The following is a 15,480-nucleotide window of genomic DNA, read 5'->3' on the forward strand; positions in this document are numbered from 1 at the left end:
GAGAGGAGAATGGAGGAGAAGGGATTGCAGCGTGGCCATCCCCCCTGGGGGGTGATTTCTCACTTTCTGTCTCTATGTCTCTCTCTGTCTGACTGGCGAGCACACGTGCCCTATAGCAAAAACCTCTCAAAAAAAAAAAATCATGCAGGGCACATGTGTGTGCACACCCAAGATCCCAGGAGGAGAATGGAGAAGGGATTGTGGTGTAGCCATCCCCCATGGGGGAGGGGGGTGATTCCTCACTTTCTCTCACACTGTCTCTCCCTCACTCTGGTGAGTGCACACACCCTAAGGCAAAAACTTCTTTAAAAAAAATAGGTAGTCTGGATTACTCTTGAAAATTGTTTCACCATCTCAGCTGAGAATGAGGTCTAGTTTATAGCATTGTTTTGAATATAGAGCAATACAAAAAAGTAATGAATAGTGTTTGCAAATAGTAACTAACATGTTTGGCATAGCTAAGTACTTGGTCATGAATTAATAAATCCCCTTAACATTTTGGAAAAAAAAAAAAGGAAATCCATAATCAGGAACTAGTGGATCTAAGGAAACTTCCTCTCACAGTTTTGCTTGTTAATGAACATATAATTGAGTTCCCATTAACTGACTTGTCTTCATGTGTGTGTTTTGAACAGGGTTACAAAGAACCTAGGAAATACATTGCTGCTCAAGGTAATTTATTGACAGTCCAATATTCTTTTCAAAAAACTATTTTACAGCACTTAGAAAATATTTTTATCAACTTGTGTTTGTTTATATCCTAGGTCCCAGGGATGAAACGGTTGATGATTTCTGGAGGATGATCTGGGAACAGAAGGCTACAGTTATTGTCATGGTCACTCGATGTGAAGAAGGAAACAGGGTAAAAATGCAGAAGATTCATAGGGCAGAGATTGGAAAAAAAGAAAAAAAACAAGTGTTGAATTAGGTTTTCAAAAGCTACATATACACGTGGACTTTTAGAAATTTGTGCAAAATGATGGGACCAGCAGATGGCATAATGGTTACATTGCTGGACTCCCATACAGTTGATCACAGTTCAAGTACTGAACCCGGTGGCTCAAAATTCATGCCGAGTACATGTGTATGTATGCCCAAAATCCCAAGAGAAAAATGGAGGAGAAAAAACTGAGGCATGGCAATGCCCCTATGTGGTGGTCTCTCTCTTTCTGTCTCTCTGTCTCTCCAGTGAGTGCATGTGCCCTATAGCAAAAATCTCTCAAAAAATGCTTATAGAAAATGTAATTAGTGTAAATTTATTTTGAAAAAGTAATTTTTGAAATTCATGCATAATTCTTTCATAATATACACTTTCCATAAACTTTTTGAAAATCCTGCCTATGATCTCAAAGACTAAAACAGTTTCTATTATGACAAGTGTTAACATTTGATTTAAAATTTATATTTACATTAAAATCTTTTGTACCAAAAATAAAATTTGTACAAATGTAAATAGATGTCCATCTGGATAAAATTTAAATGCTTCTGTTTAATTGCTAGATTTTATTTGATTTCTATTTCTTTGCAATATTCTTGTAAGTTCAGTGCATTTTGAGGGGCAAACGTCGCAAGAACTTATGAATACTCCAATGTTCCAAACAAAACTGCCCTGAGGCAGATAAGTGGTAACTCAGGGAAAGTGACCTTAAGAGAAGAACCTGGGACCAGCAGTTGACATAATGACTATGTCGCTGGACTCACACGTAGTCAACCGTAGTTCAGGTCCCAGACCTGGTGACTTAAACTAACACTCGGTGTGAGTGCGTGCATGCTCAAGATCCCAAGAGGAGAACAGAGAAGAAGGGATTGGCATGGCCACCCCCTCTGGGGAGTGATTTCTCACTTTCTGTCTCTCTGTCTTTCTGGTGAGCGCATATGCCCTATAGCAAAAACCTCTCCAAGAAATAAATAAAATAAGAGAAGAACCATCTCTGTTCCCTAGTCTGAAATTAGCCACAATCACATCCTTCCTGTTGAGCATTGAGTATGTTCTCTTTTAATAAACAGCCAAGAGACCAGTAGATGTCTGGTTACATCACAAGACTCCCATTGTAGTCAACTGTGGTTTGAGTCTAGGATCCAGTGGTTTAAAACTCCCACTAGGCACATGTGCATGTGTGCCCAAGATCCTGAGAGGAGAATGGAGGAGAAGGGATTGCAGTGTGGCCACCCCCCTCCCCAGGGGTTCATTTATTTTTTTCTGTCCCTCTGTCTCTCCAGTGAGCACATCTGCACTATAGCAAAAACTTCTCTCTCAAAAAACAAAACAAAACAAAACAAAACCACCCAGCAAAGACTGGGAAGATTGTTCTTCTGCTAAATGTGTGAAGGAAATCATGCAGGGCATTGTAATATTATCACATGTGACATAACTTAGGTGTACATGTTGAAGAGAGACTATACAAATGTTTTAAGGACTTTAGATGAATACATTTTGGGGTTTCTAAAAAAAGTTAATAGAAATTTGTTTAAATGAGAAACTGGAATCATTAATGATTTCTAACATCTAGAACAAGTGTGCAGAATACTGGCCATCTATGGAAGAGGGCACTCGCGCTTTTGGAGATGTTATTGTGAAGGTCAATGAGTACAAGAGGTGTCCAGACTACATCATTCAGAAACTGAGCGTCACAAATGTGAGTTTGTTTTCTTGTATACTTTTACTTTGATCATTTTTAGTGCAATTATGGAATATTAAATATGATCATTTAGAATATACCTAGAAAAAATGTTTTAATGACCTGTAAGAAAAAGAATTAGGTTAGAACCAACCCATAAGCCAACAGGATCAATCTAAATAACTGATCAGAGAAATGTTTATCTCAGTCAGTCATGCGTACCTATTATGCTGTCACCACTGAAGAATTAAAAAAAAAAAGGGACCGGTTGGTGGCATGGTGGTTAAGGATGCTGGACTCCCCTATAGCCAACTGCGGTTTGAGTCCTGGACCTGGCGGCTTGCTTTCTCGCTTTTTCTCTCTCTCTTTCTCTCTCTCTCTCTCACTCTCGCTCTCACTCTGTCCCTATCTGGACAAATTAAAATAAATAAATAAAGTTAAATAAAAATAATTCTTATAAAAAAAGAAGAAGGATCTACTAAACATACTGATTAGATGATTTAGTTAATAAATGAATAAACAAACAGTTCTCATGCTCGGTGGATTTTACCATTATGGAAACATTTATGAAAATGGCAAAACCAGAGCAGAGTAGAGGAAGGTTAAAGGTTGACACTGTGGTAGAGCAGAATGTTTAGTTGAGAAAACCCAGGTCAGTGAGGTCTTAGGTAATAGTAGTGTGGAGTTCCTTATCCATACATTTACAGAAGAAATCTAGAAGAGGCAAGTCTATAAATACAGAAAGTGGAGTAGTTGCCCGAGGAGCCCCAATGAGGTGTGGTCACTAATGGGTGAAGACTTTTGTTTGTAGTGACAAAAATGTTTCATACTTAGTTCTTGGTGATGGCAGAACTACTCTGAGACTATAATAAAAACACTGAATTGGACATTTGACATAACTAAACTTTATAACTTTATGCTATATTTGAACAGAGCTGTTAGAAATATGCAGGACTTGGAGCCAGTAGGTGGCATGGTGGTTAAAAGCGCTGGACTCCCACTTGACCAACCATGGTTCAAGTCCTGGACCTGGTGGCTTCCTTTCTCACTTTCCCTCTTTCTCCCTCTCTCTCTCTCTCTGATCAAAGTCGAAAATAATAACAATAATAAATAGTTAAATAAAAAATAATTCTTAAAAAAATATGCAGGACTTGGGCCAGTCTATGGCATGGTGATTAAAGTGGTTGGAACCCACATGGCCAACTGCCTAGTTCATGTCCCAGACCAATAACTTGTGTGTACAGGCAGGTCCATGTCCACACATGTCCAAAATCGCAAAAGGAGGGAGAGATGGAGGAGGAGGGAATGTGGTGTGACCATCCCCCATAGGGGGTGCTTTCTCTGTCACTGTTTTTTTCTCTCTTTCTGGTGAGCACACATACACTCTGCAATTTATTATTATTTTTTTTTAATTCAGGTCTTTGTATAGAAGGTTGAAGTTTTCCTCTGAATGCTGTTTGTTGGAGGTCTTTCAGTAATATACATTTTATTTTTATGTGATGCAGATAGATTTCCTACCGGGAAAAAAAAAAAAAAAAAAAAAAAACAAGAACCAACATAGATTACTCTGTACTTCTCACAAGCTATCCTGGGCTTCCATGGCATCACTATGGGTTGCTATAGGATAAGCCTACTGATAGCTCATGCCAAATACATGAGCCCGTGGTCATGGGTGATCTGTGGCAGTCAGTGCATGTTTGGTTACATTTCTTAGTCTGGAGTTAGTGTTTATAAACTACTCAGTCATTTCCTCTCTGACAATTACAACCATTTTTTAATTTTTTAATTATTTGTAAAAGTTTCGTTTATTTCTTTCTTCTGATATCGATGTGTATATAATTCTTCTTCATACCTGGTCAATGAATTATGACTGATGCTCCTTCTGGTGGTTACCTGGAAATGGAGACAGACATGAACCACAGTCTGAGGCTAACATTCCTCAGTTCTCTCTCTACTTTATAGGTTGATAATTCTACCAGGAGATGCCCTAAAGAATATTGTGGTAGCCAAACAATTAAATCAGATTTTCCTCACAGAAATAATACTGTTTGCTGGGCTACCAAGCCATGGTATTTCAAACAGCCACGAAAATGACTGTTTATTTTATATCCTTCCACACATACATCCAAATTCCTACACACCCACCCATTTTTAGGCTGTTTATTTTTGCCTTTTTTTGGAGGGGGGGGCTACCCACCTTCCCTGCCTCCCTTCCAGGCCAGCTGTTACTTGCTGGTCAGTACATGCAAATCCTGTATTGTATCTCAATGACTTGATAATAATTGGAGACAAAATGCAATCATGGATGAAAAAGTTTATAGGATTTCTAAAGACTGAAGGACCCTTTAGAGTAATTTAGTTTTGTATGAATTTATTGTGCTAGTCTTTTCTTCCATTTACTTATGTTATATAGTTTGCTTTGAGTGGGGGGAGGAAAGAACATCTCAAAGAAAATAATATCTCTTGACTAGAAAAAAGAAAAAGCCACCGGAAGGGAAGTGACTCACATTCAGTTTACCAGTTGGCCGGACCACGGAGTGCCTGAAGATCCTCACTTGCTCCTCAAGCTGCGAAGGAGAGTGAATGCTTTCAGCAACTTCTTCAGTGGTCCCATCATCGTGCACTGCAGGTAAAGAAAGGACTAGAACAGTCTGTACCAGACCCATTTAAGTCCTGACCTCTGGCTCTTGGTGACATCTGCCCCTTTGGCAGTTGCTACTTCATGAAACATCTATGAGGAGAAAAATACATTCTTTACTCTGCTTCATGCTTGATGATTCTCAATCATTCCTCTGCCAGGATCATGTCTTCACTCATTTTGTTTTGTCAGTGCTGGTGTTGGGCGCACGGGTACCTACATTGGAATTGACGCCATGCTGGAGGGCCTGGAGGCAGAGAACAGGGTGGATGTTTACGGTTATGTTGTCAAGCTAAGGCGACAGAGATGCCTGATGGTTCAAGTGGAGGTATGATCCAACCCATCTGATCTTGGGCAGTTATTATCAATTTTGTTTCTGGATATAAAGTTTCTCATAGTAGTAGTGCTTTTTAAAGAAATTCACATTTTTTTCACAACTTTGAACCTGTGGGTGAGACTAGTTTTCTCTTAATTTCCTGAAAACTAAAGCATGTGTTAAGTACCAGTCATAGAAGGATTTTGCATTAGTGCCTAAAAATGCTGTGGATGAAGGACTGTAAAATATATGAAAAAAATCAAAATAATGAAATACCATTATACACGTCAGACTGGGAGAAAAATAAAAACACTAAAAACAGCTTTGAAAGCATCTCCTAAAACTGAAACTGGAGAGACAGCATAAGACAGGGATTCAGAGCCTGGTTCTTGGGACTAGTTTTCCCAGTCATCTGTAAAATGGAGGTAATGATAACACTACCTCACAGATTTCCAACCAAATGGTAGCATGGGTACCACTGGAACCTGCTACCCCTCAGTAACTGCAAGTGATGGCTGTTATTAGAAAGCTCTGCACTTTCCCCTGCAGCATGACATGTGCGCACACACCTGAGAGAGCACTGACAAATGCCCACAACTAGAAACATGTGTAAGAGTGCTCACTGCAGGCCAGCAGGTACATGGAGGTACAAGCAGCTGGTCCCACATGGCCAACAGTGGGACTGGAATCCTAGACCTGCCATCTTAAAAAAACATGCGGGATGTATGTATGTGTGCATGCCCAAAATCCCAATTGGAGAATGGAAGAGAAGGAATCGTGGCATGGCCACCCACCTGGTGGGTTATTTCTCACTTTCTCACTGCCTCTCTGTCTCTCTCCAGCAAGCACACATGCCCTAAAGCAAAAAAAAAAAAAAATGCTTATTGCACTCTGTATTATTATATAAAAAAGAAGTGGAAACACCCCAAATATATACCAATAGGGGCAAACAAAGTGTGGACATGTGAATTCTTTAAGAATGACTGCCATGCTGCAGTGGATAGGAATAATCTATCGAATCTATTGATAGATCTGTATTAATCTATGCAGACAGATGTGTAGATGAATACTTTGATTGAATAAGACTATATCAGGTGAAAGATACAGGATACAGTTTATGTATTATTTAAGAAAACACACAAAACTGTATGATATTTCTATTTTTATAGGTGCCTTTATGTTACTGTAAAAATAAAAAACAGATTAAAAACAGATTATTGATCAGGAAAAACACCAAACTTTTTCTTGTGGAAAAATAAAGCCAAGTGGAAGGACACAGTCAAAGTCAGGGAGCTAGAATTGGTAGCTAAAGTGGCTTATCAGAAATATCTCATATCTTTAAAAATGCTTGATTCAAAAAAATTAAAAATTTAAGAGTTACTATAGATGAGTTTGGCATATGACATTCTGAAAAATTATTTTCTCTATTTGAAAAAGTTTTTAAAATATAAAATGTGTTCTTTGGAATATCAACTTGTTTTTTCTCTCAGCTAGACTATCAATCTTAACTCTCAGTGGTTAAAGGCTCAATGAAAAAGCTTCCAGTACTGGGAGTACCATGTGTCTGAAGGTTTTCCTAAAGACTCTTGATCCTATGCACCTTGTTTCTCAGATTGAGGAACTTCAGAACAGGATGTTCTATTCTTGTGATGAGAGTTGGGTTATTGACAAAGATCTCATTATTTTCAATGAAAAGAAAACCACTTTGTTTTAGCTAACTTTTCATCAACGAAAAGGGCTTTTCTTGCCCTGTCCCCCCACCAATATATATCAGGTAAGAATGGGGGCTGTAAGACAGTGGTAAGAATGGGGGCTGTGGGCCTGCATGAGGCATGGTGGTTAAAGGCACTGGATTCCCACATGGCCCACCATGGTTTGAGTCCCAGACTTGGCGGCTTGCTTTCTTGCTCTCACTTTCTCTTTCTCTCTGGTCAAATTAAAAAATAATAACAACAATAACAACAAATAGAATTAAATACATAAATAATTCTTTAAAAAAAAGGAATGGGGGCTGTAAGACAGTGGCACAATGGTAATACAACTGGATTTACATGAGAAGGTCCTAGGCTCATATCCCAGGGACTTCCCCACTTCATGCTAAGGCTGGGGGTGAATTGCACCAAGGATACTGGTTGAAGGTGTCTAGCTCTATATCTCTCTCTTTATCTCTTTCTCTCTCATGGAAGAAGAAAAGAAACTTAAAATAATATTACATACACACATATATACATATACATATGTATATATACATATGTATATGTGTGTGCATATATGTGTGTGCGTGTGAAACTCATTATATATATATATATATATATATATATATAAAATCAGTGATTTGACTTACTGACTTACTAGTCACTGAAGAAAGTAGCAGATAATGTCTTTTAACTTTTAGGAATAGGATAAACACCATGCAATGCAGATAGCATGTGGATAATCTATTTGGCAAGTTGTTGACTTTATTTATTTATTTTTTTTCTGGAAAGATAGTCCACAGAGGAATTTGCTCACATTTCAGAGAACTGTAAGAGATGACTTTCAGAATATTCCATTGTTATAGCTATCAATTTTCTTCTGCTATACATTGTCTCACTGTGAGCATATTTACGGGGGTAAGTACTTCATTGAACTGTGAGGTAGAACTCTTAAGTGATCAGTTAATTGCCTGCATTTCTCCTTGAAATCCTAGGCCCAGTACATCCTGATTCATCAGGCTTTAGTGGAATACAATCAGTTTGGAGAAACAGAAGTCAGCTTGTCTGAATTACACTCATGCCTACATAACATAAAGAAGAGAGACCCACCCAGTGAGCCATCTCCACTGGAGGCTGAATTCCAGGTAACAATAGCGATGGCAATAATAGGTAACTTGGCGGGCTCTCTGTTCTCCAGGTGCATTCTACGTGCTGGGCATGGATCTTGCATGAGGTCCTCACCATAACCAAGCAAGCACAGATGAGCAACCTAAGGCACAGAGAGCTTTAAAGAAGTGCCTGAATTCACTCAATTATTATGTGGGAGACTTGCTTAAATGCACAAATCTTACGCTCCAGCAAACACTTTTAACCATTCCTCATTAGGCTGGTATAAATAGTGTCAAAATAACAGTATATAGCCACAGACTTGGTCTGCCAAGGGCAGTGTACCATCTCACCTTGAAAACCTGCATCTGGTTTTGGTTTGTAACGGAAATAATTAGAGGAGTTTATGAGTACTTAGGAAGTTGGACTGGCTGGAGCTGGTAGACAGACACTAAGGATAAGTACATGTGTCCTAACCTATTTATTAGGCCATTAATTGCAAGCTTACCTAGGATGTAGTTCCCTGTGATTTCAGAGAGTTGGCATAGCTGTCCTCAAATTACTCAGCTGTTGGGGCGACTTTTTGTAACTCTTCCACTTATGAAGTCCACTTTACTGACTTTCTGTAAACCTCCTAACTAGTCAATTCAGAGTTTCATAAGAACAGAAATGTGTTTTTAATCAGAGGCAGAACCATTTCATGTTTAGGATCAAAGTGGGGCGGAGTCAGGGGTGGAGGTGGAACACCTACTAATCACCAAGTAACAGCCCCCCAGGAGGTCCGTCCTTATACTGGAAGAGCTGGCAGGCAAGGGGGAGTCCTAAACAGAGGGGTGTTTTATTGTCATTTGTTGCTCTGTTAGCTGATAAAGTAACCATATTCAATACACTAACCCTATTAAAGCACATACACACAATAGGCTGCTTAGGGACACATTCATTCTGAACACATGTATGTATGGTTCCTAAAGTAGTGTTTGTTCACTGAACAAATACGACGGAGTTTCTGCTCTGTGCCAAATACAACTATAAGCACGAGTATCAAAGTGATTTGCAAGCGGACATGGGGAGAAAGCATGAGAAGGTGTGACTCAGAGCACATGGCATAGTTCCCACCCTGATGGAAGTATGAGGGGTGAAATTCAAGTTGACTGGGAGATTTCATGGTGGGAAGTTGAGGCAGTTCTTGCCTGATCACCTCTTATTTCTCTATTGAGTTGAATAATGAGGGGTACAGGAGTGATTAGGAGAGAGGCCGTTAATTTTGGGGGAAGGGAAGAAGATAAGAGACAGTTATCTCAAAAGAAGAGTGCAATCTTACTCTTAGAAGTAAGATTGTTGCAATTTATTGTTTGATCATTTGACATTTAAGTTATAAATTTAAAGAGGTATCAATCATTTCACTGTGTTATTTTCTACAGTAACATCAACTCGGTGAATAGGAACTGTGTATGCAGAGACCCTTACGGTAACCAGTTAGCTCAGATGGAGAAAGTAGTAAAAACAAGATGCTGAAGAGAGTGATGAATTGCAGAATGCTGAATTGAAGTTAGAGAATAAGCAACTAAAAAGAAAAGGGGTACTTTTCAATAATAGGAATGGTAGAAGTCATATTTAGAGTGGTGCATCTTTGCAATTAACACTACAAATGTAGAATGGTAAGAGGATGACAGAGGAGGGAAGGGAAAGGTCACAGGAGATGAAGAAACTAAGAAATGAGGAGACGAGACTGTTGGCAGACCACCCTTGTGGATGTTGAAGGAACCAAGAGGAATGAGCAGATCTCAAGGAGAACCCATAACAAGCCAAATCTAAAACTATGGATAGATGGGCGGAGTGATCCAGCAGTAGATCCCTGACACCTCAGAGTGGAAGGCGGTGATAAGAAGGTGGTATAGTGTGATGGCAGGAAAATCAAATTCATTGAGATTTTTTTAAAAGCAATGAATAGAAATGGTTTGCAATGGAATCGCCTAAGAGAGCACTTACCTTTTCTTGAAACTGTGAAGTAAATGAAGTATATGTATGTGTGTGGTAGGAGAGAATCAACTTTTCCTGAAGAGAGCCACAATATTCTTGGTAGTGTCCTCAAGTGACATCCAAGTTACATTTGATGCAACAGAAAAAAAAAAAAAGGTGACAAGGTGAGGGGACTGTTGGTACATGAGCAATTAAAAGCAAAAATAATTCAGGGGCCAGTCAGTGGTACAGTGATTAAAGTGGCTGGATCCCATATGGCCAACTATGCAGTTTGGGTCCTGGTCCCAGTAGCTTAGAAAACACGCCAGGTGTGTGTATGCAGGCCCAAAATTCTGAGAGGAGAATGGAGAAGATGAGATTGTGGCACAATCATCCCTACTGGTAGCCATTTTTTGCTCTCTCTCTATATATATACCTCTCCAGCAAGCACACGCTCACTGTAACAAATTTTAAAAATAAATAAGTAAAAAGGAAAAATTCAGAAGCAAACCTAAAAATTGTGAAGTATAGGGATTGTATGCAAATTTCACAAGAATTAATGAAATGCTTTTGTAGAAGGGAATTTATGCCAATAATTAATTAAGCCACTATTTGCATTTTAAAGGCATTTTCCATTTTGTTTCCTCAGAGACTTCCTTCATATAGGAACTGGAGAACACAGCACATTGGAAATCAAGAAGAAAATAAAAGTAAAAACAGGAATTCTAACATCATTCCATGTATGTAGTTTATTTTTATTTTTTGTGTCAGATAACATTAAGGGTTTGGGGAAGACTTGTTGAATATGAGATACACATACACCAATGATTCTGCAGCTACAATATGAAGAAGTTAACAGGCTGCTAAAATTTTAGTTATTGTTGAGTACTTTTAACACCAAATTTCTGCAGTGGACTTTAGAGTAGAGACTGTATTCATTGTTTTTGTTCTACCAATTAGCTCAGAAATGGGTTGTCAGAAAGATGAAACAGTTGAAGCTGGGGAAAAGCAGGTCAATTCCCTTTATCATATCTCTCTCATCTTAAGTTTATTTCAGTTATTTATTCTAAGGCCATTGCAAAATAGCAAAAATTACACTCACTCATTATCTTTATGTTTTCTTTTTATTCCTTATATCTGGAAGGTTGAAAATAAGTGGAGAGTACTCTATAAATTGTCAATAATCAAATTTAACAGGTCAAAATATGCATAATTTTCAATATGTGAATTCTGCTGCTTAAGCTTATTGATAGGATCTCAACTGATATACTCTAATTTTATTTAGCTGTATATACTAAAATTAGTACTGATAAAATATAACCCAAGTTAATAAGCTAGACAACCAAACAAATCAGATCAGTGCATGGTAGACCTAGTTAATTTCTTCAGAAGTCCTTCTGACTATAGTTTAAAATATAGAAATGGAATTGATGTTGATGTCATTAAACAGATCACTTGACTAGGTTATTATAAATTAAAGAAATTGGAAACCAGTAAGCACTTTTGGACTAAATAATTTTTTAGATGAAACAATTAATTTGAGATTCCTATTTCATATATATATATATATATGATGTATATATACATAGGTATATAAATAAAAAAGGAAAAGTTCAGAAGCAAACCTAAAAATTATGAACTATAGGGAGCATGTCTATAGGGATCATATGCAAATTTTACAAAAATTAATTAAATGCTTTTATAATTAATGACATTTTTATTAATTTACTTTTATTTTCATTTTATATTTATTTTTAATTATTGAATGCTTTATGTATATTATATATTTGAATGAAATGCTTTATATATAATGAAATGAAATGCTTTATATATATAATGAAAAGAAATGGCATATATATACATATATATGCACACACATATATATACAGGATATATATATTATAGATACATAGATAGATATGATAGATATATATCATAGAGATATAGATATAAATCACCTCCCAGCGGGGATGGCCATGCCACAATCCCTTCCCCTCCATTCTACTCCTTGGATTTTGGGGACATACACACAAAGCTGGTGTGATTTTCAAGCCACTGGGTCTAGGACTCGAACCACAATAAGCCATGTGGGAGTCCAGTGCCTTAACTACTACATGGCCTGCTAGCTCCATAAGCTCTCTCTATATTTTTAAACATATCAAGTAGAATGATGATATTCTTTGGAAAACTTAAGTATATGTATCAAAGACTGAGTAGTCAGATGGAATGTTGTCATAACTATTTGCTGTTTAACAAATATTCCCCACCCCCTTTTCTTTCTGGAACTCTTCTGGGGCATTCTTCTTAGACTTTAAAAAACAAAAACACTTTGTTAATCATCAAGCACTGAATGTTGTGTAGGCTCTCATTGTTTAGATCAATTAATTTATAAAATGCAATCTATCTCTTCTGAATTACTTTTTAATGTTTACATGATATCAAGTAGAAATTTGTTTTCTTTAAAGAACTTACTACTAATGTATGTTACTACTTAGATGACTTTAACAGAGTGCCACTTAAATATGAACTGGAAGTGAGCAAAGAAAGTGAACATGATTCAGATGAGTCATCTGATGAGGAAAGCGACTCAGAAGAAGCCAGCAAATACATCAATGCATCTTTTATCATGGTAAGTACTTGAACTTCCAAAGCCCAGGGTCCAGCCCTTCTAAAAACACATCTGTTGTATTAGGGCCATTCATTAGGTGATTTTATTGGGTCATCGAAAAAGTCATGATGCATTTGGCATTAAAATAACTAGAAAAGGGACCAGCAGTTAGCATAATGGCTATGTCGCTGGCCTCTCATGTAGGTGACTGAAGTTCGAGTCCTGGGGACCAGCAGTTAGCCTCACGCTGGGTGGCTTAAACTCATGCTGGGTGCATGTGCGTGCGTGCCCAAGATCCTGAGAGAATGGAGGAGAAGGGACTGAGGCATGGCCATTCCCCCGGGGGGGGATTTCTTGCTTTCTGTCTGTCTCTCTCCGTCTTTCTGGCAAGCACACCCGTCCTATAGCAAATGTCTCCCCCCGACCAAAAAAAAAAAAAAAAGAAAAAAACATAGAAAAATATGTCATAACTTTTTCAACCACCCAATATTAATGAATTAAGGAGTGATAAGCTTGGTTGTATTGCAGTTGATTGACACAAAAGTTTCATTTTTTTAAGTTTATTATTTCTCCTATGAGTGAATGAGACAAAGGAGAAAGACAGAGAGACAGCACCCTCTACAAAGCCTGACACTGCAGTCCACCCCCCAGCCTCAGCCACCCCTAAATCTTAGGCAACGATGGCCCTGGCAAACTTAGGGAGGTCTCCAGAGGCGAACCCAGAACACTCCCATTGGGTCAGCCTTGCAGAGTGTCATGTTTTACCACTGTGCCACCGTTCAGACCACAGAAGTTACCATTTTAATACTATATTTTAACTTAATAAAATACTTTAAAATATCAAAGCCTAATGAACTAATACAAAGTGACATGATTCTAGTGGTTATATTTTGTGACACTTAGGATTATGGCTATATTAATTTTTAAAATAATGAAATTTGAGCAAATACATGTGTTTGAACATGTCTATAATTACTCAAATACCCAACGTGTATGCAAATTCAAATTCGTATCTTTATATAGTTAAAAACTTTTCATTCAGATTAGCTGAATTATGAGTGCGTCTGTGCCACATACCTATTTTATTTTTTAATAGAGATTTCAACCAAAGAAACTATGGTCATTAAGTGCATACTTATTGCATATACACTAAGGTGAAGTTCTTTCTTTTCCAAATTTTCCTGAAGCACACATTCATAGGGTACAAGCCTGATTTTAAGCTATGGTAAGAATGTATAGACACCAATTAAAGTAGAAATACGATGAAAATAATTTGAAATGCTTATGTAATTCCTCTATATAATCACACTGACCTTTATAGAGGAGAAAATGGTATTTTTTGGAAGGGGATATTTGTTCATTGTACAAGATAAACACATGCTCATCTTGATTTTACATTACTAGCTAAAAATTATCATTATCTGAGTAAGTATTTTACATACAGATATTGTTATGCCTACGACTCTTAATAGTTTTATGGAATAGCATTAATATCAAACTAAGTGACTATCCTGCAAGGTTATTTTGAGAATCTACTGCTCTCTGTTCAGTTAGTCATAGTAACAAAGTCCCACGCTTTTGTTCTGCAGAGTTACTGGAAACCTGAGGTGATGATTGCTGCTCAGGGGCCACTAAACGAGACCATTGGTGACTTCTGGCAGATGATATTCCAAAGAAAAGTCAAAGTCATTGTCATGTTGACTGAGCTGAAGCATGGAGACCAGGTTTGTATTTCTGAGAATCTGTTTTGTTCTGTTTTATTTATTAAGCCTTTCTGTCGTAAAATACCATTCTTCATTCTTGGATTATGTGCTTTGTCACTATCCCCATGTCCTTCTGATCTTCTCGGCCTCACAAGCCCACTTGTTTGGTCTTACCATTTCCATCCAGGTGCTGGCCTTCATCCTCCTGTGTCTGGATTCTGATAGTCTTAAGCATTTGCTCCTCACCAACATACATTCTTCTTTAAAATAGTGTGTGGAATTTTATGGACAGATTCCAATTTTAGAATGGAATTAATAATGTCCATTTAATAGAAACAAGAGGGAGAGGAGAAATCAGCTCTCCAAGTACTTTAAATGGCAAACAGAATGCTTGCATAGAAGTTGTCAAACCATGATTTTTTCTTTTCTAGGAAGTCTGTGCTCAATATTGGGGAGAAGGAAGACAGACATATGGAGATATAGAAGTCGATACAAAAGAGACAACCAAATCTTCAGCTTATACCCTCCGCGTATTCGAACTGAGACATTCTAAGGTAAATAAACAATTTCAGGAGTGTATCTCTTTGATGTAGTTGATCTGATCACAAAACTGATTCCTCCATGCAAGTGAAGCCTCTATCTCTATAATAGTTTAGAATGAAATGTTTAAGTTACTTAAATAAAGGGAATTGTGAAGAAAATGGAACTATCTAATTTTTATGCAGGCTGAACCTCACTAGAGTTAATGCTCCCTTCCCTTCCGATTTTAGAGGAAAGAGCCTCGAACGGTGTACCAGTACCAGTACACTAACTGGAATGTGGAGCAGCTTCCTGCTG

At 37.7% G+C, this 15,480-nt stretch overlaps 1 protein-coding gene across 1 annotated transcript in view; it reads left to right on the forward strand.

Moving 5' to 3' along the window:
* Window positions 1-15,480, forward strand: part of PTPRC (protein tyrosine phosphatase receptor type C) — a gene marked incomplete in the record, with an annotated part of 131,341 nt that overhangs the window by 108,018 nt on the left and 7,843 nt on the right. The window contains 11 exon segments of the mRNA XM_027774549.1: window positions 636-672; window positions 765-862; window positions 2,511-2,636; window positions 5,090-5,247; window positions 5,449-5,584; window positions 8,262-8,411; window positions 10,982-11,072; window positions 12,828-12,961; window positions 14,530-14,664; window positions 15,075-15,197; window positions 15,414-15,480. Coding sequence (XP_027630350.1) covers window positions 636-672; window positions 765-862; window positions 2,511-2,636; window positions 5,090-5,247; window positions 5,449-5,584; window positions 8,262-8,411; window positions 10,982-11,072; window positions 12,828-12,961; window positions 14,530-14,664; window positions 15,075-15,197; window positions 15,414-15,480 — 1,255 coding nt within the window.

This window comes from Tupaia chinensis, unplaced genomic scaffold (genome assembly GCF_000334495.1).
Source record: "Tupaia chinensis unplaced genomic scaffold, TupChi_1.0 Scaffold000453_1, whole genome shotgun sequence".
In the NCBI taxonomy this organism is placed as follows: domain Eukaryota; kingdom Metazoa; phylum Chordata; class Mammalia; order Scandentia; family Tupaiidae; genus Tupaia; species Tupaia belangeri.